Raw genomic sequence first — 23,233 nt, forward strand, 5'->3', positions numbered from 1 at the left:
AGCACAGTCATGATGATAATGCTGAAAACTTTTCGTTGTAGGCTTTTTGCACCAAATTTAACCTTTATATAAACATAACCCTCCAGCTTATACGTTTTATCTGCTGAGCAGTTTACGTGATAAGAATCTGCGGGCGTGCACACAGGAAAATGACCAGCCATAAACAACAAACCTACAGCATGTTGATGGTTTAAAGGGCAAACTCGTATAGTACTACTAGAAGCCTACAGTAACAGAGATGTCACAGATGACTTTATTAATAATAAAAGCATTCTCGCACATCACGTAACAAATACATTGCTGGTCCATCACCGGCTCAACGGGTAGCACGTACAAGTCACAGTTTGTACCGTAAATAGTGCTTTCCCGGCCGACTACGTGCAGGCGGGGCGGGCATGTCCCCAACCCGCCCACACTGAGGTGCTTTCAGGCCAAAGTTAGTAAAGTAGAGTGTCAGATTTCGACAGCACAGGAAAACAATGTAACACTTAAAAAAAGTCTAAACTTTTGGGATATACGTTACCCCGTTTGCCAAAATACCCACAATAATCTATTCTGATGCATTTAGTTTAATTAGGCTACAGTGGCTGTAGAAGCTAACACTAGAGTTTTAAACTGACGGTTAAAAAAAGTCGATTGTGATTGGTGACTCGCCTGGAGTGGGCGGGACCGGAGGTGCCAACTGCAATTGGGCAGCGGGTAGGGCTTGAAAGCGGCACTGGTACCTTCTTCACTGAGAGGAAATTAGAAATTAGGTCAGACGGACTTGTTCCCAGCCTAAGAGCATTCCGCCTAAACGGACATTAACACGGGAGGTTGACAGCGCTCCTGCTGAGGTAGGCCTGTGCTTATTGACGTACTTGTGTACCTGAGCACCACGTTATCAGCTCTCTGTCTGTGTTGGAATGATTGTGCGGGTGCCAGTTTGTTACGCAGCATGCAACAGCAGCAGCACTGCCTTGAGTTCAGACTGTGCTTGGACCCGGATAGATGACACCTGTGTTCACGTTTGTTTTGGCGTAACAGCTCTGAGGTGGTGGTGCAGTGTACAGCTTCTTTGGACCTGTTACTTTAAAGCACCGTTAAATGTTATGGTATCGCACACTGTGTGGGGTTTTTTGTTTGTTTGTTTGTTTATGTTTGTTTGTGTGGCCTGGTGGGCTCCTGTGTTACAATACTTGTGGGTAGAACCACAGATAAAACCCACAAAATCAAAATCATGACCTCACACTAGATATTTGGGCTGATTAGCAAATAACAAATAATGATCAGACATGTGATGAGAGTTTGAAATCCTGCTTGTTTTATTTCCACCAGCCATTCCTGTATCCGGCTAAGCTCTTTACTTTCTAGCTAATGGGAAACAGCAAAGCAGAAAGTAGAGATTGTCATGTTTTTGCACTAACCCCAGACAGTGTAGCTGAGGCTGATCTAAAACGACCTGTGTTTATGGTTCAGACACAGGATGGCTGCACTGCGTCATCTCAAGCAGTGCCACCCGAGGGGCATTGCTATCTCTCAGTTTCACACAAGCAGCCCTGCCTCTGCCAAACAGCATTACAAAATGCTTGTGCTGGGAGGAGGAACTGGCGGTATCGCAATGAGCTCCCGGATGAAGAGGCTGGTGGGAGCAGAGAATGTAGCTTTGGTGGAGCCCAGCGAGGTAAGGACACACTAGAGGATCACAGTAACCCAGCACCCACTGCAGATTTAGGCTTTCATTCATTTCATCCGTGACTTCCTGTTTACATTTCTGTGCTTCAAACCTTGAAAGGAAACTTGCACGCAAGCTTGTGTCAACAAAGTTTTTTTTATTAAAAAAAAAAAGTGTTTTTCAGATCCACTACTATCAGCCAATATGGACCCTGGTTGGTGCTGGTGCAAAGACTGTAGCGTCCTCAAGCCGTCCCACTGCGAGTCTTATGCCATCTGGAGTGAAATGGGTGAAATCTAAGGTTCAGGAAATTAACCCAGAGACAAATACTGTACGCACAGCTGACGGGACTGAAGTAAGTTTGCAACAGGAAACTGTAAAGTTATAAAATGGCTTAAAAACACGTGATCTGTCTCTGTGTGTGTAAGAGAGAGAGAAGCTGAATATTATTTTAAAGACCTGACATAAACTCGTTTTCTCCCTACAGATCTCGTATGAATATTTGATTGTGGCGCTTGGTTTAGAGCTCCATTATGAGAAGGTGAAATCACAGGGGGTTTTTTCCCATTTGTTTAATCAGCCTCTGCCAATTTACATCTTAAGAGATTTATACTCATACTTTTTTGCTGTTGTTTTTACTTGTAGATCAAAGGACTCCCAGAGGGGTTTGAACACCCAAAAATTGGCTCTAACTACTCTGTCCAAACTGTGGAGAAAACGTGGAAAGCATTGCAGGATTTCAAAGAGGGCAATGCTGTGTTCACTTTCCCAAATACTCCTGTGAAATGTGCTGGAGCGCCACAAAAGATCATGTACCTGTCAGACGCCTACCTCAGGAAGGTACTTGAATCTTTGAGATCTATTCAAGAGACAAAAAAATCAAATGTGATTTTTTTTTTTTTTTTTTTTTTTTTTTTTTCCAAATTTGATGAGTGGTTTTTGTTTTGTTTTTTCTGCTTCAACTGAAGACGGGCAAAAGGGCAAAAGCCAATGTGATCTATAACACATCATTGCCTGTGATCTTTGGGGTAAAGAAATACGCTGACTCACTGTGGGAGATTGTGAAAAAGCGTGACCTACAGATTAACCTGAGGCACAACCTGATTGAAGTGCGCGCAGATAAGCAAGAAGCTGTGTTTGAAAATCTTGACAAACCAGGGGAAACCAAAGTTATCGAGGTAACTGTAACAGCAACTTTCACTTTTGTTTCATGTATAAATGTTCTTTTTAAGTACTGATAAAAAGGGTGTTTGTTTGGGGGGGTTACAACCTTTTAGGCTACACATTTTCTCTTTTTGCATCTTAATATATAAAATATTTGAAAAAGAAACCCCAGAATAACCAGAATTTTTTTTAATAAATTTTTTTTTTAAGTATGAAATGCTTCATGTTACACCACCAATGGGACCCAGCTCGGTGATTAAAGGCAGTCCGCTGGCCGACGAGATCGGCTGGTTGGATCTGAACAAAGAAACTCTCCAACATACCAAGTATCCAAACGTGTTTGGGATCGGAGACTGCACCAACCTTCCCACATCCAAAACCGGAGCGGCTGTCGGTAAGTGTGTTGTGCACTTAGGTTGATCGTTGCGCCGAGTGAAGTCTGGAAAACTCTGCTCATTCATTCCACAGCTTCCTCTTGTGTGACCTGCTTGGACTTTTGGTTGGGTTTTTGCATTTTTTTTTTTTTTTTTTTTAAAGCTACTATCTGCTGTATTACACAATCATTTGTTGGAACAAGACTATAAAACACCACCACACCCAGTGAATTTGTTTCTGTGGGGACATTGCTTGTTTTAGTAGGTTGGTCAGTGTGTCAGGTATCGTTTTGTGAGTTTGATTGGATCCTTACATTTCACAAAGAAGGTTTTCTTTTTTGTTTTGTTTTTTTTGGTTGTATTTGGCATGAACAGATAGTACAAGCTTTAATCCTGCACACTTGGCTAATTTTGGATTTCCTGTGTCGTTGCAGCCAGTGCAATCATTGTTAATAATAAACTACATTTCAAGCAATTCAGCGCAGACTTTAGATTTAACATATCGTGTCTCATCACTTAAGGAAAATACCCACACTTTGTGGTGCAGTAGTTTCATTTTTCAGTGTGGAGACAGATTTCCAGGTTAGCTATTCTTCCTGGATCATCCTGCCACGGTCACACACGATAAAAGGATTACGTGAACAGATGTTCTCGGGTGTTTTAAGCCCACGTTTGGACTGGACTAATCAGGCAGAGTCGGACATGTCCTGAAGCCACTCCAGATTTGTCTTGTTTGTATCATTCAGGGCATTGTCGTGCAGAAACTTGACTCTTCATCTTAGTGTTCGGTTGCTGTGCTCTGGAACTGGTTTTGGCTGCTTTCCTTCCTTCAGCTCCAACCAGGCTGAGACGTGCTGGCATTAAGGCTGATATGAGTCGGTGATGAGCAGCGGCCGAGTGTTAAATACATGGTCTGTTCACTTCTGACTGGATAGTTCAGTTTGGAGTTCTTTAAAAGCTCTATGGCATACTTTACAAAGCTGTCTAATGGCTTTTTACTGAGAGTCACTTCTGTGTAGCTGGGGTACTATACTGTTGTCCTTCTGGAAGGTTTTCCTGTGAAGAGCATTTCTGTTAAAGTGATGTTTGAATCCATAACAGAGGAGTGTCCTGCTTTGTTGCTCAGCCAACTTTACCAATAGAGTTCTACAAAGAGTTCCTGTGTGTGTGTGTGTGTGTGTGTGTGTGTGTGTGTGTGTGTGTGTGTGTGTGTGTGTGTGTGTGTGTAAAACATGTTTTTGCTTAGTCATGGTGGGGTATGCAGCCTGAAGCGAGTGTATACCTTTGTAAATGTATCGCTCACTGCTTTTCTTTTTTCAGTCTAGAGGATGTGGCTGTTTTTAGCCCCTCTAACAGTTGTAGTGTTGACATTATCTGCCGGTCAGTCCATCTGTCTGTCCTTGGGTGAAGTTTGATCTGGAGGGAAGTGTGTCGGTAAAATGCTACACAAGGTGAACAAGTTTCATATTTATAGTTAAATCTTAGGTTCAGAGCCACTGCGTTTCTGGGAACGTGATCTAGTGAATATGAATCTACTCTATGCTGTCTTCTGGGTGTACAGGTCGAAGGCATACACAATGGACGCACTTGAACAACCGATCACTAACTATAAATGCTTCAGATTTTGCTGTAGTCTTCTTTAGGATAAGAGCTCAAAACTTTCATCGCTGTTTGCTTAATTTGGAACAGTAACTGCTGTAAGCATCTCTGGCTTCTGATTGGTTCAGATGTTTTAACAAGCTGCCTGAACTTGTTAAATTTAGTTGAGGCTAATGAAGTCAGAGAGCACAGTAGCCTTACATGCTGCTTGCTATGTTTGAAGTCTTTTATTCTTCTGCCACATTTCTTATTTTGTAACAAAGACCTCCGAACGCCTCAGAGTTGAGACTTTGACTCGTGGCCTGCCCACTTTGCATCGCCACAGGTCATTATGCCTTGATGTCAACTAAATGTTCTTGACTCTCTGATGTAATCACTTCCTGTGTGTACTTCACTTCAGGCTTTAATTCCCATTTAAGAAATGGACCCACCCTCAAGTTGCTTAATAGCTGAATAGTCCCCGTATATCGTTCCCTATAAGCTTCTATGGCAGTAAGAAACATAGTTTTAAATGGTTCTTTGTAGTATTATCACTTTGACTTTCAGATCAAACTATTAAGGAGAGGTCAAAAGTGACATATTTTAAGTCTTTATACAGTAGGGTTCTATATATCAATAATGCACACCAAATTGTAAGAATCATAGATTCTAGATTTTAAGGCATTTTATCAATTTTCAACCAATAAATCACTGAGAACCTTCACAGACAATAAATCATTAAGTTGACCTTAGTGGATGGAAGCAAAATTTTAATGGTTTGTTAACATGACCCCACTCTACACCCCTACAAAGTTTTATCAGAATACATTCAAAACCTTTCTGAGCTAATGTGTTTACAGACAGACTGATAACACGCAAAGGTTCTACCGAGAAAAATAACCTCATTGATGAAGGTAAAAACCAAGAGTAAAACTCACAGCTATGTTTAACAGTCAGGGTAAAAGCATTTCCACACACAAAGTGTAACGCAAAATCAAGCGATTCTGACTAAATGGCTGTGTAGCTTTAAGAAAACCACGTATGACTGGGGGACCTTCAGTTTGCAAATCAGAATAGAGGTTGGACTCTAGAGCAATGGGCAAGGCCCAGGTGGTCTGAACTGGATTTGCCCTGATCCAGAGCAACAGGTATGACAGGGTAAGAAGATCGGTGGATGAAGTGATTCACTTATCTTGTTTGGTGCCTGCTGTAAAAGTCCGTGGGGGCAGTGTGGTGATCTGGGGTTGCTTCAGTTGGTCAGTTTCAGCAACATTGTGTGTCCAAAAGTAAAGACTGAATGACCAGGCTTTTCCATCAATGGCATATTTTCTTCTACATACTTAAAAATGGAAACAATTTATTTGGCTCAAATTGTAGAACAGTGGTTGAGGGAGCATGAGACATTGTTTGCCCTGGATTGGCCACAACAAAGTCTAGATGTTCAGGATGTGCTGGAGAACAGTTTAATCCCATCATCAATGGAAGCTCTTTACAAAAAAAGGAATGTAACTCTGGATGGAAATGAATGTTGTGGTGTTGCACAAGCTTATCAGAGCTAAAGATAGTCCAACAAAATGTGACTTTTGTTTTTGGTTGAGCTTTGTATTTGTCAGTATGTGCAGGTCACCTCAATGATGGTGTGCATTTTAGGACCTACAACAGCTTCCAGCAAACTTGACCAAGATAAACATGCTGGTGTAATTCAGTTTATCGAATAAGGACCTGTTGGATATAAGCAGAATTTAAACTCTTTTTGTTTGTTTGTTTTTAGCGGCACAGTCTGCCGTCTTGAGCCGAACTATCAGCAAAATATTGAAAAAAGAAAAACCAGATAAGAAGGTAAGTGTGACAGCTATGATTCATGTGTTTAATTTTCTATATGGTAAAGCTGCTTCTTAGGAAATACGTCTACTGAAAAACACACAAACTGATAATCTGTCCTTTTCTTGTTTATTTAGTATGATGGGTATACTTCATGTCCCTTGGTCACAAGCTACAACACAGTAATCCTGGCAGAGTTCGACTACAACGGACAACCGCTGGAAACGTTCCCCTTCAACCAAGCCAAGGAGAGGCGATTAATGTACCACATGAAAACAGATGTGATGCCTCACCTCTATTGGCATGGGCTTCTTAGGTATGTTTACAGTTAATTAACAGCAGTTAATTAGCAGCAGTTAAGCCGCTACAACAACAGCTTTGTCTTTATTTGTCTCACGACAGGGGGCTGTGGGGCGGACCGGGACCTTACAGGAAAATCATGCATCTTGGGATGAAATGAAACCTCATCTTCAGTTTGAATCTGAAAGGAAATTCATTGTGTAATCATCTACCCAAGGGTGCACACGCATATGGATAAAGGAGTAATGTGAATGTTTTGAACATCATGATTAATCGGTCTCACAGAAAAGCTCATTTAAGTAGCGTTTTTGATATTACTGTGGAATTAAACGACTGGAATGATGGAGTGGGTCTAAACTGCTCATAGATCAGCTGTTTTTTTTTTTGTTTTTTTTTTGTGGGTTTTTTTTGTTTGTTTTTTGGGTTTTTTTGTTTTGGGGTTTGTTTGTTTGTTTTTTTGTTTATTGGTACTTTTGACAGCCCAATGAATGGCCGGTCGAGATGCTTTCATAAGCCAGAGATGGGGCTTTTATAGGGACCGAGAACAAAAGTTTGTAGAACACTCTTACTCCACACCTCTGGTGTTTTGTTTTGTTGTTGTTTTGTTTTTTTCAGTTATAGTTGGTCGGCATTGGCAAATTTTATATAGTGACATTAAAAAACCAACTCTAAATTCAGATTATTTCAGGGTAGCCTTTAAGCACAGCATATAAATATTACTCTTTCCTAGATTGCTACATTTAAAACCGTGCACATGTGTACAGTTTAGTCATTGTGCGTGAGATGTGTTCAAGTCTTTGGCTTTATTTAGAGTTTTAAACTAATCAAGCTACCACACATTGTGTAGGATTTGCCATTTGGGGTGTTTGAACATTAACATGCAGGCTACAACAAGTGCTTTTTCTTGCATTTAGACGTCAGTGTCTGAAGTAGAGTTTTGTACATGATGATGATATTTTTTTATTTTTTTTATTTTTTTATTTTTTATTTTTTTTTTTTAATTAGTTCTCAACTGAGGCGAAAACATCTTGGTGGCTGTACAGTCAACGCTAGCTTCATTGTATTAAAACAAAAAAAAAAAATCCTATAATCATTAAAATGACTGAAGCTTATGAAACCTCACGTCAGACTGTTATTGCAGGATAATATGAAACAACAAATGAATTGTTTTGTTATTGCATTAATTATTACTTTATAAAATTACAGTATTGGACTTTAATGAGCAGCTTTGATTTGAAATGGTTAAATCTGAAAAGCGGTTTTCAGACACGGGAGGGAGGCCAAAATTTAATTGCACACTTGTGTAAAATTGCCCGTATGTCCTCTGAAATAAGAATATGATAGGCTCTCAGAGGAAGACACTTTCGATAGCACTTTTGCATAATCTGAATCATCTGTTTTACCTAATCACTATCAATAGACTTTGATGTGTACTTGTATAAAAGTTGGATTTAATTTGCAAAATCCAGAGACCTGGGTCACTGGATTCAAACAGACTACTCTTTATTCTTCTCTCTGCATATTAAAGGTCATCAGCAGGACTACACTTCTTATTGCAAACTGGCAGAATATGTCTTCAGTTCGTGATCACCTTTCCAGCAGCAGTTTAATGTCAACGTTAAAAACATCAATAAATGTCGGAAACCTGCAGGGATATTTAAATGACTGTCTCGGATTTGGTTAAATGCTAAATTTAATTCACTTTCATCCCCCCCCCCCCCCAACAAGAGATGATCTAAATTTGACTAAAAGCTGAGCCTGCTTTTAGTCCAATTATACAGTATAATGTGGAGAAGCTGCTTTTGTTTTGGGATTTTGTTTTTTGCTTGCAAGATTTTTGAAAGTCTTAAAACGTCTGAACCATCCTGGCCACTGTCCTACAAAAAATGCCAATTTGCAGTCCAAACGTTCAGATTCGGCTTAATTAATACAGGATTCTTGCAGTCGCACAACAGCACCAGCAGGGATAAAATGTGACGGAGAGCCCGGGTCCAGCTGCGCACATACTAAAGCCATTTTCCTGTTGACTGCGCTCGCCACGTTGGTTCACCTACGTGTGTGTCACATTCTTCTGCGCACCGCAACGTTATGTTTGTGATGAGGCGGGAAATGGCGTCCGCAGACATGGTCGATCTGTGACTAGCTACTGAGCGACGGACACAGCTGGCGGCAACAACCACGGCCCGATCTTTGTCCGTGGCCGCCACGGTCGTGGCCGAGAGCTGACAACGCTGCGGGACGTTTTGAAGAGCTTCCTAGATCATCGGTAAGCATCGAACAACGTCAACATGTAAACAAAAAGGCTTGTCCCCCCCGTGAAAGCCCGACTCCTGCTAGCTAGCAGCTAACGTTGGCTACCGAAGGGGGCGTAGTCTCAATTGCTAAAGATGGTTACGGGAGCGAACAAAATGACGCGTTAGCCACAGCGAAGTTTGCTTTAATTACCTTTATTTCACTGAAGGATTAAAGAGTAATTTCCATATTACCTATAGATATGCTGTCGGAAGACACACTAGAGGAGTTTTTTGAAGCGGAGGGAGTAATGTCACGAAATGGCTTTTGCTGCCTTTGGCGTTTTGTTAGCTTGCAAGCTAACTATAGTTTGGTTAACGTTAGCCACAGAACCCACTGACAGACAGCGCCTGTTTTATGCTAGCATTAACAACAGTTCTGTTAAGCCTACAGGTGTCAGTTCTGACTACGTAAAGTCGGCGGTGGGCCAAATAATGCGGGGCATCAGCGTCAGAGCGGTGTTGTCTGTGTAGTATTGATGCTAAATGTCAGCGGTTGGCTAACGTTAGCGGTAGCTGACGTCGTTGGCGTTAAGGCAGCCCGTCTGATGTTACATAACGTTAGACAGCGGTGCTGTTTGCTGTCAGATCTCATTCAGCAACAATTTAGCAAACATATATAAACACAAAGCCTATCCTCTAAGCAGCAGCTAACCTCGGATAACTCGAAAGCTTCATATTTTTGCTAACTTCTGCTGTTTACCACCCACTCCGCTGACCGGTCCGGCTTACACGAATTTTTTGTTTTCATAACTTTTCTTTCATTTATACCGGAGTCGAGTGGCCGTGACAGCTAAAAAAAAAAAGGCAAAGGTATGCGTTTCATCTGAACTAATTTGATGAGCTTCCTTAAGTTACTCAATTGTCTGCACACATTTTGACTAGATTGGTGGTGAAGTGTCCATAAATCGTGGGTTTTCGTTGCACAGCTTTAGCACGCCAATAAAAACGCATTTGACTGTATCTGCGAAGGGAGACAGAATGAGGATGTGAAAACTGTAAACATAAATAAATACAACTTTAGGAACTTGCTTCTTTGCTATAGTAAACTAGAACCACACACAGTCATGTCAACGTATGTGACCTGTATTTACACGTATTTCATAAAACAAGAATTTGCGTTGGAAACTGAGGGGAATTTAGAAGCTGCATCAGTGTTTTTCGTGCATTTAAAAAAAAAAAAACCAAAAAAAAAAACTGAAACACATTAAAGAGGTTTTTGGGTAGAGCTTAAAAAAGATGGTTAGCTTTGTGGTGTATTTTTATTTTTTTAGTATTATTTTGTTTAGAAAATAAGCAAGAAAGAACATAGATGAAGTAACTCAGTCTTAGCCCTTGCTGTACTTGCATAGTAACGCCCAAAGGCCAATTTTTTTTTTTTTTTTTTTTTTAATTTTTAAGCCAGGAAAAACCCTGACACAGTTTGTCTGCCGAAGAGAGAAGTTGCTATATCCTGCTCAGCACAAGTCCTTGTCAGGATAAGAAATGTTTGCTTTGTGTTTATGTAAAAAGTCTTGTCTTGTATGATATTGGCTGGGCAGCAGATCTGAAAACCTATCAGGATTTTTAGGCACATGGTTGGAGAGGAACTTGTGCAATTTCCTGCTGTTTCTGACCTTTTGGTAAACAAAAGCCCTTTTGATACTCAAGTAAATTAAAACACCTTTTTTACAAATTAAAAAAACAATTTAAAATAGTGATAATTTTTATGTTTTTATCACAGTCTAGGTTTTTTGAGGGGGTTTTCTTGGGGGGGTAGAGTTTCATGTACTTGAGTGTAACTTGCATTTTTGGTCATAAGTAATGGGGACATGCACGATTCCTGTCAGAGCGGCAAAGCACACTTTTTTTTTTTTTTTTTTTTTTTTTTACCACCATTTATGGATGGATTGTGTTTACTGTTATAACACAAAGGATTGAGTGTCTACCCTTTGTGTTTGAAGTGCAGTGTCAAAACCACTCAGTCGACTTAACTCCATCTTTTCCTTCCTTGTCAGATTTTTCTATGTGACGTTGGTACATGATGAAGCTGAGAGTGCGTAAAGCTCCTCAGCAGCCGAGCGTAGGCCATCAAACCCACCCGTCCCAGGCCAAAAGGAAACACTGTGAAGTGGAGCCATCGCCGGTGAGAGGTCGAGGCAAAATGCAGAAGAATGAGACAGGCCTGTTCTCCACTATCAAGAAATTCATTCGTGGAAATGCAGTCAAGGTAAGCACAGCTTTTTTTTTTTTTTTTTGTTTTATGTGCTTCATTCTGTGCTTCATAGTACGGCGCAAGAACACACACAGCTACTTAAAAAAACAAACCAAAAAGCTGATAAAGGGAAGCTGTGTCACGCATGTAACTGTTAGTAGTGTTTTTAGCCATCGAAACAGCAGGTTTACAATTATTTTAAGTCTGACTCAAATTACTGATGTCCACACAAAAGTTAGATATTTTTGTCTTAGACTGCCGAAACCTCCTATAGGCTTCAGTGGGTTCGTTAATTTTTTCCACGTTGTTTAGTTTTACAGTTTCCACATAGTGCTAGTTTGCTTGGTTTTTATTTGTTTTTTTTAGTTTTCATTGTAAATTTTTGTTAATATAACACAGGTGATGAATGTCAGGGGCAAGATCTAAAAAGTTCAGAATAGGGATTATAATACAAGCACAGCGTTCATGCTATGCAGGCATGTCAGCCTTAATAAACACATACACTAATGCATCCTAAGGTGTATATTAGTTCTACACAGCCAGGTTTTCTTTGTGTCTGCTGGCTTAACAATACCTTAAACCCCAATCAGAGATAAACTTAAGCTTTCTGCTTGCACGCTCACGTAAAAGGGGCGGCGTTTGCCCACATCGTTTGACTCTTCTGCACAAAAATAGTTCGATTTAGCACCACTCATTCCAATCAGAGACATTTTACTCTGTAAAAAAACATGACAATATCACAGTAAAATGCAACACTGCTGCTTACAGGAATACAAGAAAATGCAATGCTGCAGAAAATCCCCAGAGCTACTGAGTTCATGATCATTATTAGCATACTGTGGAGTAAAGTAAACATGTTAATATCTTTGCTGTTTTTTTATTTCCGACCAAGCAGCCACACATTAGAGCTTGAAACCTTTAAAATGCATCTATTAAAGCATCAGAGGTTACTCTGTGTGTTTGACTCTGACTCTGTCTCACAACCTAATAAATTAGACTTGGAAATCAGTTTAGTTTGCCACCAGATTAAAGTGAAATCAATTTTATTGATTGAATAGATATCCTGTTTGATAAACGGCCTAATAATATAACCATAATCAGTTTTCTGGTCTGTGTTCTAGTAACTAAAGTTCCAGCAGTGTAAAACAGGTAGAACAGAATGTAAAAAAAAAACATGTAGACATTTTCTGCATCACCAGCTGCATGCAAATGCAGTGACAATGTCACACATTCATTTCAAAAGAGGGCTTCATTTAGTGGTGTTGGGACAGTTTGACTTAACAAGTTGCATTGAGTTGAGTGTTCTCCTTTTTCCTGTCAGTCAAAGCACTTTGCACACTCTGTTTTTACCCCTCAGCCATAAAAAGGTCCATGGGGTTTTGTTGTCTCCCTACTTGGCAGACAAAACTCTGTGTGTGGCATGTGCTCACGCAGGTTTGTGAAAGTGATAACTTGATAATGTGCCATTCATACCATAGGTGCATCTACTATGTTTGAATTTCAGTGATCTCAACCTCAAGGTCAGAGGTCACTGGGAGTTTGATTTATAAGTGCATCTACTAGGAAGCTGAGGGGTAGCACTGGCAGCTGCCAGTATTGTTATCATTGTTATGTCCTTAGAGGGGTACTACAAAGCAAGTTTAGTGGGTTAGTGAGGTATGTCAGTGCACTGACTTTTAACAGATCATCCTTCAGTTTTCTTCCATTTATTTGATTCATAGTGGTGAGGCAGACTTGAGGCTATCGTAGAGGTCATGGGGTAGAGATGGAGTGTACTCTCGACAGGTTGCCTGTCTATTGCAGGGTTGACCCACACAACCATTGACAGTCACACTCAAACCTGCAGCCAATTTGGAATCACCATTTAACCTAACATGAATGTTTTTGGATTGTGGGGGGAGGCTAGAGTACCCCGAGAGAGCCCACGCAGACACAGAAAAGGCCCCGGGCGGCCAGTGGATTCAAATCTAGAACCTTCTTGTTACGAGGTGGCAGTGCTAACCACTGAGCACCGTTCCGCCCCAGAACAGAAGTCACATTTTTAATCAAATGTCATCACATGCTTGTAAAACATCCACATTGAGAAATTAAAGATGCGCTTTCTGTGGTAATGTCATGGCAACTGCTTTCAGTGCTGCTAAATATATTTTGCATTGCAACATGTTAGCGATTTGCACACTGAAGAAGTTAAAGCTGTGGAAAAATGTCAATTATGTACATTTGTAACTGTGTGTGTCGTTTCTTTTTAGGTGGAGCAGGATATTCCTGCCAAGCGGAGTCGTATTGATTGTAATCCCGACGGTGATCTCATTACTTCAACACCACAGACTAGAGGCCTCTCTAATAAATCCGTATCCAGAGTTTGCCGGAAAAGTCCAAATAAAGGTATGACAGACCAGTCTATAGAAGCTGACCATAACAATTCGCATATCTTTCATGTATATTCTGCAGTTTTATAGCTCTGTCTTAAGAACCCTAAAAATTTTACAATAGTGTCAACAAACTAAAACCATGTCCTTTTTCCCCCTCCTTTTTTTTTTCTTCTTTTCTTCAAAAGACACCATGACCTGCCATAGTAAACCAATTAAACCAAACGGTAAACTGGAGGCCCCCGTCGACTCAACGAGCAGCCCACCACGCACCACCCTCCTTGGAACCATCTTCTCCCCAGTCTTCAACTTTTTCTCACCAGCAACTAAAACTGGTAAGAAAGTCCACAAGTATTCTGTAGCCGATCCACAGGTAATTTAGGCTGAATTAATAAATAATAAATAAATGATAACAAACAATCATGCTGAAATATCATAAACTGAATGGTTTTAGGGGTTTTTTCTGAAGAACCAGCGATATATGACTGAAAGCCACATCTTATTTGTATTCCCTCTGTTAAGCCACTCCTGGCTCTGATTCTCCCGGCCAAGCCATGGAGGCAGAGGAGATCATGAAACAGCTGGACATCGAGCAGGCTGAAGAGATGCCGAGCAGCACTCTCACATCCACCCTCACATCCACCGAGGGCATCGCTCCGTGTCACACTGCTCCGATTTTACCACAGAGGCTCCACATTACCTCCGATACAACCATAGAAGAAGGAGAGATCGTCACTGAAACTGACATGCCCCCGTTAACAGGTACGACCACGCACGTTAGGCCTAATCCTCCTTGAATTTAAAACTTAATTCACATAAACAAGGACAACTTCACAGTAGAGGCTTGTTATTTCTCAGAATCATTGCATTTGAATTTCTCTTAAATCTTATGTGTCTCTGTCAGCTCCTGGGTGTATGCCAGATGGCAGCTATCCACACTCATTACCTGCAGTTCCAGCAGAACCCTCATACGATGAGGACTGGGAAGTTTTCGACCCGTAAGTTAATCAATTTTTTTTTTCTTTTTTTTAAAACAAACTCTAAATTTAATATAAATCCTTTCAGTGTTAATTAAGTAAACATTAATAGACTTGGTGCTAATAGAATAAGTGCTGCATTGTTGTTAAATTTGAGCTTGCACTTTGCGCAGCAAACCCTGTCTTTGTTGAGTTTTGTGGTGTGATTCCACTTGAAATCACATTCAAGGTGACTTTGTATGCTGGTGTTGAGCTTGTTGTGAAACTTTCAGCCACCAGGTGGCAGCAAAACCACACTTTTAAGTCTGTGCATCGCTCTGCGTTTACTTCACTGGATACTGTTTGCTCATCCCCGATTTCCCCAGTGAAGATTAAATATTCTCTTTGTTTTCCTTTATTTTTTTTATCCAACATCTATAAAAGAAACAGTAAATAAGTTATATTACTATCAAAGGTTCAACTGGGACATTTAAATACTTGTGATTTTTGACTGTTGATATATTTCCTTTTGGTTTCTTTAAATTCGAGGTACTTCTTCATCAAGCACGTGCCTCCGCTGACAGAAGAGCAGTTAACACGCAAACCGGCGCTGCCTTTAAAAACACGCAGCACACCAGAGTTTTCTCTTGTCCTTGATCTGGTAAGCAGCAAAATGTCCCTTATGCTTTCATCTCAAAATAAAATAAAAAAAAAAGACTCAAATTAAAGACAACAATAAAATAAAAATAATTTGTTTTTTTCTTCTCTTGCTTCCAGGATGAAACTCTGGTTCATTGTAGTTTGAATGAGCTCGAAGATGCAGCTCTGACATTCCCCGTGCTTTTTCAAGATGTAATATACCAGGTACAGGTTCAGCATCATTCCCCAGTTTAAGAGACTCACTTTTTATGGCTGTTCCTAAACCTTCTGTCTCTTGATCTATTTTTTCTTTTTTTCTTTTCTTTTTTTAAACCTGCAGGTGTATGTTCGGTTGAGGCCCTTTTTTAGAGAGTTTCTCGAGCGCATGTCTCAGTTGTACGAGGTAAGAGGCATCTTTTGTTAGAGTGCATACGTTTGTTTAGTCTGGCCTCCTCTCAGATTCAGTATTAGTCATTTATTGCTGTCCATTAAAATTTCAGATTATTCTCTTCACTGCTTCAAAGAAGGTCTATGCTGACAAGTTGCTCAACATCCTGGATCCGAAAAAACAGTTAGTAAGGTCAGTGGGAACGTGCATCCAAAGATGAACTCTGCCTGCTTTGTAAGATGTCTGGTAGCTGTAGAGTAAGAGAGGAAATGAACAGGATACAAACCTGTATTCATTCCATCAGAGTTCACCAGCTTTATTCTGTAGTCATCCTTAGGAGAAGATCCAAGATGAACATTTAAAATATCGCTCTTGACACAGGAAAAAAAAAAAGGAACTTCCTTGATTTTTATACCAGGTGTACTATCCAGTATTCAAGTTCTTCGTGTTTCCTTTTCCAGTAAAACTAACAGCAGGTTTTCTTTACTGGAAAAGCCATAAAGCTCCTCCCCCTTCCTGGTTGTGTTGATTTTGTAAACAAATCCTTTGAAGATTTGTGTTTGGACTTCTCAGCAAGCTCCGTTGTTGTTTAGAAGAGGTTCAGTTTATCAGGCAACCAGCTTGGTTGTGTGTCGCTCCTAAGCAGAGCCTATGCACAGCTCTGGAGAGTCATGAGGGGGAAAAAATCAGTATTCCCCAACTAGTAAGGCTTCTGGCTGTTTCGTGTATCTGAACGGCAGCAAAACTTTGAGCTCCGATCTTTACATCCTCTAATTGCACCTACACCGCAGCTAAAGCCACTCTTTTATTAGCACTTGCTCCGACCCAGCCAGTCAGGATGCTGATTAAACAAGGACCTAAACCTAAAAAAGCCAGAAAGGATGTATCAGATGACGATGTTAGCAACGAACTCCAAACCGAGAAGATGGAAGAAGCTAGCGCCCAACAGACCAAGACTAGTGTTCTGACTGCAATTGAGTTGCAAGTGATTATTGGGGTTGCTGGTAGTCGCTGGAAAAACAGTTGCTTAAGGTCCAGTCACACAGGTTTGCAGAGTGGTTAGTAACTCCCTGGCAACAACCTGTTGCTAGCATAAATGTGCATTCCCCAACTGATTGGCAAAACCCTCTTTGTGATTGCTTTGGCAGCTGCAGTTGTAGTTTGCATGGAAGTTATGGACCTCTCTACAAATGCTGTTCAGCAGCTCTGCTGGCTGTAGTGAAGCTGTGAAAAGTGTAACACAAACCAGAAATTGAGATCATGTTGCCTTCAAAATAAAAGTTTGAAGGCAATGTTGCCTGTAGCACTGAGCCACAAATCATATTTTAAAGACTTTCTCCAATTCTAGTTAGTGTTGCACTTTTCACCATTTTGCTATTGCTGGACTTGCTTGGACTAAATCTCTTTTTTGCAAATATTATGTATCAAAATAGTGTCTTGTCAATCACGAGTTGTTAGCCAGTAAGCATGCAGTTTCCCAGTCATACCCACCTTGCATTGGTATTTTGGCAAACTGATGGTGGGTGTCATTCATTTATTTATTTATGATTAATATTTGAAGGTCATCACTTGCACATAAACATGCAGCTTATATCATTTTTCTCACTCATTCAAGCACAACCAGCATTACTGATTTGGTCCTCTCAGCGTGTCCAGTGTTTCATGAATATATTATTCTGAAAGCACCATTCACTCCCTTTTCATTGTTTCAAACAAACCAATCTGAAATGCCTGTCGGGACGCTTGCATTTGTTTTTGGGGTTTTTTGGGTTTTTTTTTTTCATGAAACATTTATTAATTTCTTTTCCTTCTGTCACCTTACCGCCAACCTCGGGACAAATGCACAGTGTAAATCATTTGACCCTTTGAATTTTTCTGTAAGCATCATTAACTTCACCAGAGCTCTTCTTCCTTTGGTGTTATTTTCTCGGAATAAATCTGTCATGCTGCATTTTTCTTTTTTGCTTTCTTTCTTTTAGACATAGACTATTTCGTGAGCACTGTGTGTGCGTTCAAGGAAATTACATTAAAGACCTAAACATTCTCGGGCGGGATCTTTCCAAAACTGTAATAATCGACAACTCACCCCAAGCCTTTGCTTATCAGGTAAAGTTCTTACACCAGAAATTATTTTATTATTAGTTGTTTATTTGTTTTTGTTTTTTTTTTTAAATGAATGAATTCATTTTAAACTGCACTTTTATCCATGATTTTGTGTCACATTGATCTAAACACGCGTTTTTGTTTCTTTCAGCTTTCCAATGGAATCCCCATTGAGAGCTGGTTTGTGGATAGAAATGACAACGAGCTTCTAAAGCTTATTCCTTTCCTCGAGAAACTTGTGGAGCTGGTATGTACTTGGACTTGTAAATATTTGCATCTGTGCATTCACACCAGTGGAAAATAACCACAGCTGGCAGTCTGCTGTCACTGTTCCACCCACTCTTCACCACACGCAGAGTTAGCTGTGTAATAAACTTACCAGTTTTATATTTAGTGTTGCTAATAGAGAACATATAAACAAATATGTGTAAATTATTTAAACAAACCAGTTAAGTTTCTTACTTTGCTACTGATTCATTTAACTGAGTTTCAGTCTGTATATCTGCATTGGTTCATGGTTTGAAAACCACTGCACTGTACCAACAAAATGCTGCGTATGGCTGCTGAAATCGCAAATTTTGATTGGCTAGAAAGCTGTAGTCTAACTCTTGGTTAGATAACAGCTGTCAGTCAGCTGTCAATGGCTTAATTTGGTGCCAGGTTTAGTTTTGTGACCAATGCATTTAACCACAAAAAAGGGAAGTGTCAACTCAGTCAACAACGCTCACATTTTAATATTAGATTTTTTTTTCAAAGCTTTGTAAGTGTATAAACCCAGTCAGCAAAGAGAAGGTGGTCTGAGAGGAAGTGCAACCAAAAAAGAGCAGAAAGTAAAATGGTGCAGAGAAGTTTTAGGTAATGTGAGTAAAGCAGAGGAAGACGGACGTGAGAGGCAAACATTGCTATTAACACAGCACTGTGTAACATTAACTCTGCTGGATTGACATGCTCAGTAATATCATGATTAGAGCTGGGCAATAAAACGATAACATTATCATGCAAAAGGTTTACTCAATAGTGATATCAAACATGGTCGGTATAAAATCGATAGAGCTCACTCCATCCATGTTTTGACGGACAACACAAAAGGCCATTGACAATAAGTAGTGCCAAGACAGTCATGTGGGTAGAATAACATCAAAGCCACACAGGTTGGGTTGACGTACACGGGGTAGGAGAGACAGCCGGCAGCAGCACATGAGCTTATATTTGGGCTGCTACACGCATTGCGCTAAAAGCTCGGGCAAGGTAAAAGACGACATGGCAACAGAAAATGAAAACTCAGAACAGAGTAGTGTGCGCTCCAACACTGCAAACTGTGTTGAAAGCAGGTTTCCACAAAGGCCAGGTGACAAGGCATGATGCCAGTAAGCAGAGTCGAAAATGTCAGATTTAAGAAGCTGATTAGAGAAACTGAGCCTGTTACCAACTTCGTGGCTATAAACGTTTTTCTCAGACGACTTTATCCTGCTACATGTGGAGAGAAGAGGGAGAGATGAACAGCTTTTTACTACCACAGCGGATTAGTGGTGGAACGAGTCACACATCTGATCCATGACTGAGGTCTAAGGAGCTTGGAAAGAAAAAAGTGTCTGGACTTCTTTAAGTTGCTTGAAGACGTTTCACCTAGCCCCACCTTATCCTGTAATTTACTGAGGTCAGATGGCCCAGGCCGTGAGTGGGCATTAAAGCGTCTGGCGTCTCATTAGGGGGTCCATTGTCCCTCTTCAGGGGGACACTCCCACAGGGCTTAAATCTGGGACTCTCCACCATTTGACCCTAGAACTGAAGAAGCTTCTTGGATGAGAGGTGAAACGTCTTCAAGCAACTTAAAGAACTCCAGACGCTTTTTTCTTTCCAAGCTCCTTTGACTACAATGACCTGGATGACTGAGAAGCTTCACAGACATCCATGACTGAGACTCCCATTGATACAAAAGTAGAACACAATTGAGTGTTAGTTTTGCTTATGTTCTCCTTTTATGTATATTTGAAAGTTTTTAAAAATTTGTACTGATATGTTTAGTATTTTCTGTTTGTGGAGTTAAAATGCTTTACCTCTATACTGTATTTATTAAATTTTTTGTTGTAATAGCTGCTTTATTTTTTTGGACCTGACCAAAGAATTTAGTGTTGCAGTTCGTTTTTGTTCTTCTGTAACACTTGAAGGTTTTTCCTTGTCAGAAAACCCATGTCACATATTTAAAATACAATTGCACAATGTAGCAGCGCATTTATCATGTTCAACGGCTCAACCGTAAATTTTAACATCTCATTTTGGTGTAAAAGGGAACCTTTGAACTTTACGGAAGTAGGGATTTTAATTTTAACGTGATATCAGTATCAACTGAAAATATTAGCAGCCCAGCTCTAAACACATTGCATTTAGTGAAAGTTTGTCTTTACTTGTTTCTCGTGCAGAGAAGAAGACATCCTGAATGTGTGATCAAAATGAAATTTTAATAATTTACAGTTTTTAAATCAGTCTCACCTTGTCTGTCTCGTCCCAGAATGAAGACGTCAGACCGCACATCCGAGAGCGGTTTCGTTTGCACGACCTCCTCCCTCCAGACTGAGGTGCTAATGTTCATTTACAAGATCGCAGTGGAAGAAGGAAAAAAAACAAACGGACTCATAGAAGGATGTCTTCAGTGGATTCAGCTCTGAATGGCAGTGTTACATACACAACATTGCCATTATTATAATTTTTTTAAGTCGTACAAAAAAAAAAGAAAAAATGAAAATTATGCTCGAGTCCACAAAAAAAGTCCTGGATGTTTCTCCACACACACGCACACACACGCACACACAGTGAAGGCAGACTCAGAGCAGAGGTTTCTTAGCTCACTTGTTTTCAGTGCGACCTTGCAGACGGCCTCCTGGAAGGTATTTTGTCATTTGACAAAACTGAATGTCACAGTGTTGGATTACAAGGACATTGTTGGTTTCCTCCTGACCTCCAGTGGCCAGTCAAACCTGTAAAATATTCACTCTATTTGCCTGTAAATATATGTACATAATTGTTTTGTTTTTTTGTTTGTTTGTTTTTCTCTGAGGTTTTTAAGTCCTTTTAGTTTCACTTCAGATTTTAGTATGTACTCTGACTCGGTTGCTTTTTTCTTTTTTAACTGATAAAATGTTGTTTTGTTTGAACTTGTTGATAAGCAGCTGCTTTTCTGTTGTATGCCTGCATAATTCCTGTGATGCTTTACTCCATTACATGCAGTCGTCTCTTATAAGGTGCAGTTTAAAAAAAAAAAAAAGAAGAAGAAGAAAAGAAATGAGTGTCTTTGGGAGGAAAAATTTTTCTGAAATAATATTTTAAAGCTATGAAATGTAAGATAGACTAGGGTCTCAAATGAATACCAACCCATAATGGCAGAATCTTAATTTTGGAGATTTTTATTTAAGAGTCCGCTTCTGGTTGCGACATTTTGATCGTCCTCTTTGACAGGAGGGGTGGGTGGGAGGGTGGGGTTCAGGCATCTTGCACTTTGACATCCAGCCCTTTGTAAGTTGATGTAAACTCTTGTCACTTTTCTACACAGATGTGTATCGCCTAAATTTGTTATGTGGGGGAAAAATGAAATTGTAGCACCAGCAAATTGCCAACATGTTTGCTTTGAATCTTCTTTTCCAAGACGTCTTGTATGTGGGATCTTTGATGTAGGAGTCACGAGTTTTATTGACTTATTGAATGATCACTCCTGGTGTATTCAGTGTTACTCAATGGTTTCCTTGAAAATAAATACATTTTTATACGACACAAGGCTTCCTAGCAGTAACTGAGATTTTAGTTTGTTCAGCAACACTTTTTTTTAAAGATTTATTTTTAAAGTGAAGACAGCTTGCAGGATTATGCAAATTGATACAGAGGTGGAGGAGTGAATGTGGAGATGCTCCTCTGGGATCAGTGCAACAGGAAAGAGGAGCAGGAGTTCTTTGGTTTGCTTTTTCTGATCAAAGCATCATTTTGATACTTAAAACTTTTTTCTTTTTTTAATTTAAACTTTATTTTGTTTCCTAGACCTCATCAGATGACATAACCTTCAATGTTTTTGAAGGTTATGGGGACTAGACGGGGCATATTTATCCTATATGGGCTTCTCTCCTTTGGCTATGTCAACGACTAAGCAGTAGGACATGAGGACTAATGTGTAAAAAGATTTAATTGAATAATTAAAATTAAGTGAGAGAATAGCAGCTAACGTTAGCTAGCTGGCGTATTATTTAAAGAGGAAGAATAAAATTATTAGTATTATTAAAAATAATAAACCTGTGGCTCTCTTTCACTTTTGTCCTGTCTTCCTCCCCTCGTCCCCAACTGGTCTCTCAGATGGCCACCCCTCCCCGATCCTGGTTCTGCCAGAGGTTTCTTATTGTTAGAAGGGATTTTTTTTTTTCCTTCCCACTGTCTCCAAATGCTTGCTCATAGGGGGGTCATCTGATTGCTGGGGTTTTATCTGCATTACTGTAGGGTCTTTACCTTCCTTTTGTAATGCACCTTGTGTGCATTATGTCTAGCCTCTTCATATTTTTTTTTAATTGTAGTTTTATCTTCCTTTATTAAATTGTTTCTCTGCACTCAGTAAACCTGGACGTGTTTCCAATTCGCTATGTTTCTCGTTTGTGGACCATCATACTAACAGTTCGTATGGATCCAAATGAACATAGAGCATATTAAGAGCCAAAGCTAAAGAAATCCTTTTCTGTCCTCCAGGATTTTACACAGAACATTTCCTCAAAGTAAAGTCATTAAATATCTCTTGTGGCTGGGGTTATTGTGGGCCTTTTTTTCATTCAAAAATTGAATAAAAAGTAATGCAAAACGGGTTTAATATCCAAAGCGGCTAATTTTAATATGTTAACTGCAGCATAAACTACAATAACACAAAACAATTTACCTTTTTGTGACTTGCCGAGGACTAAGTATGTTTCTGCAGCAGTTTGTCCTACTTTTAAGCAGATGTTTCCCTCTTCAAAAGGAAAGAAATGACATACAGCAGCTGCAATGTCAACTGACAGACACCCAGTGAGTGCGGCCATATTTTACTGGCATGCACACAACCTGCGAGATTTTTCATTCAGCTAAGAACCTTGTGAGGCGTCCGGATGAGATAACCTGCTGATTTGTTAAACCTTTTGTTCTTTTGGGAAATGGGACATTATCTGATTACAGGTGCACACCGAATTGCCCCTTTCAGAGGTCATGTGACTCCGAATTCACCTTCATCCGAGTTTATCTAACAATGTTCGGACGGAAGACTTGTTTCAAAACAAAATCGCACTGTTGATAGCGTGGAGATAAGACGTGGGGATAATTAACCGTATATTTTAGACTAAATCCATCCATCTATTGGCTGGTGGTGGTGGGAGGAGGTTGTGGCTCATAAACTACGAAGC

General features: G+C 40.0%; 2 protein-coding genes across 3 annotated transcripts; both read left to right on the forward strand.

The window, feature by feature from the left end:
- The first annotated feature begins 670 nt into the window (after positions 1-670).
- On the forward strand, positions 671-8,008 carry sqor (sulfide quinone oxidoreductase). Its single transcript, XM_085282502.1, has 10 exons — positions 671-836; positions 1,459-1,663; positions 1,839-2,009; positions 2,142-2,195; positions 2,300-2,494; positions 2,623-2,832; positions 3,029-3,212; positions 6,542-6,609; positions 6,729-6,907; positions 6,994-8,008. Exons 2-10 carry the CDS (start codon positions 1,466-1,468, stop codon positions 7,049-7,051), a joined length of 1,317 nt encoding a protein of 438 aa, XP_085138628.1. The 5' UTR covers positions 671-836; positions 1,459-1,465; the 3' UTR covers positions 7,052-8,008.
- An 825-nt stretch (positions 8,009-8,833) lies between these two features.
- ctdspl2a (CTD (carboxy-terminal domain, RNA polymerase II, polypeptide A) small phosphatase like 2a) lies at positions 8,834-21,599 on the forward strand. Of its 2 annotated transcripts, none has more exons than XM_085282500.1 (13): positions 8,834-9,157; positions 11,180-11,391; positions 13,626-13,761; positions 13,934-14,080; positions 14,268-14,507; positions 14,650-14,743; positions 15,251-15,362; positions 15,479-15,565; positions 15,681-15,743; positions 15,841-15,920; positions 17,708-17,834; positions 17,983-18,078; positions 20,341-21,599. In XM_085282500.1, the coding sequence occupies exons 2-13, from the start codon at positions 11,203-11,205 to the stop codon at positions 20,404-20,406; spliced, it is 1,437 nt and encodes a 478-aa protein (XP_085138626.1). In that variant the 5' UTR covers positions 8,834-9,157; positions 11,180-11,202; the 3' UTR covers positions 20,407-21,599. The 2 variants fall into 2 exon arrangements, with proteins under 2 accessions (XP_085138626.1, XP_085138627.1); XM_085282501.1 differs by lacking the exon at positions 8,834-9,157 and adding an exon at positions 9,280-9,995.
- The last annotated feature ends 1,634 nt before the right edge of the window (positions 21,600-23,233 follow it).

The sequence above is a fragment of the Mchenga conophoros genome, linkage group LG7 (genome assembly GCF_057382185.1).
Source record: "Mchenga conophoros isolate Kocher_MC1m ecotype Shallow Benthic linkage group LG7, M_conophoros_male_GT1.1, whole genome shotgun sequence".
NCBI lineage: Eukaryota > Metazoa > Chordata > Actinopteri > Cichliformes > Cichlidae > Mchenga > Mchenga conophoros.

What these genes read in the sequence shown, in the direction of transcription:
- ctdspl2a (XM_085282500.1), top strand. Translation starts at nt 11,203, where the DNA reads ATGATGAAGCTGAGAGTGCGTAAAGCTCCTCAGCAGCCGAGCGTAGGC. An exon ending in CCGAAAAAACAGTTAGTAAG is followed by an intron (nt 15,921 to 17,707) that starts GTCAGTGGGAAC and finishes TCTTTCTTTTAG; the next exon opens with ACATAGACTATTTCGTGAGC. An exon ending in CCCAAGCCTTTGCTTATCAG is followed by an intron (nt 17,835 to 17,982) that starts GTAAAGTTCTTA and finishes TGTTTCTTTCAG; the next exon opens with CTTTCCAATGGAATCCCCAT.
- sqor (XM_085282502.1), top strand. Translation starts at nt 1,466, where the DNA reads ATGGCTGCACTGCGTCATCTCAAGCAGTGCCACCCGAGGGGCATTGCT. An exon ending in GCACAGCTGACGGGACTGAA is followed by an intron (nt 2,010 to 2,141) that starts GTAAGTTTGCAA and finishes TTCTCCCTACAG; the next exon opens with ATCTCGTATGAATATTTGAT. An exon ending in TATTGGCATGGGCTTCTTAG is followed by an intron (nt 6,908 to 6,993) that starts GTATGTTTACAG and finishes GTCTCACGACAG; the next exon opens with GGGGCTGTGGGGCGGACCGG.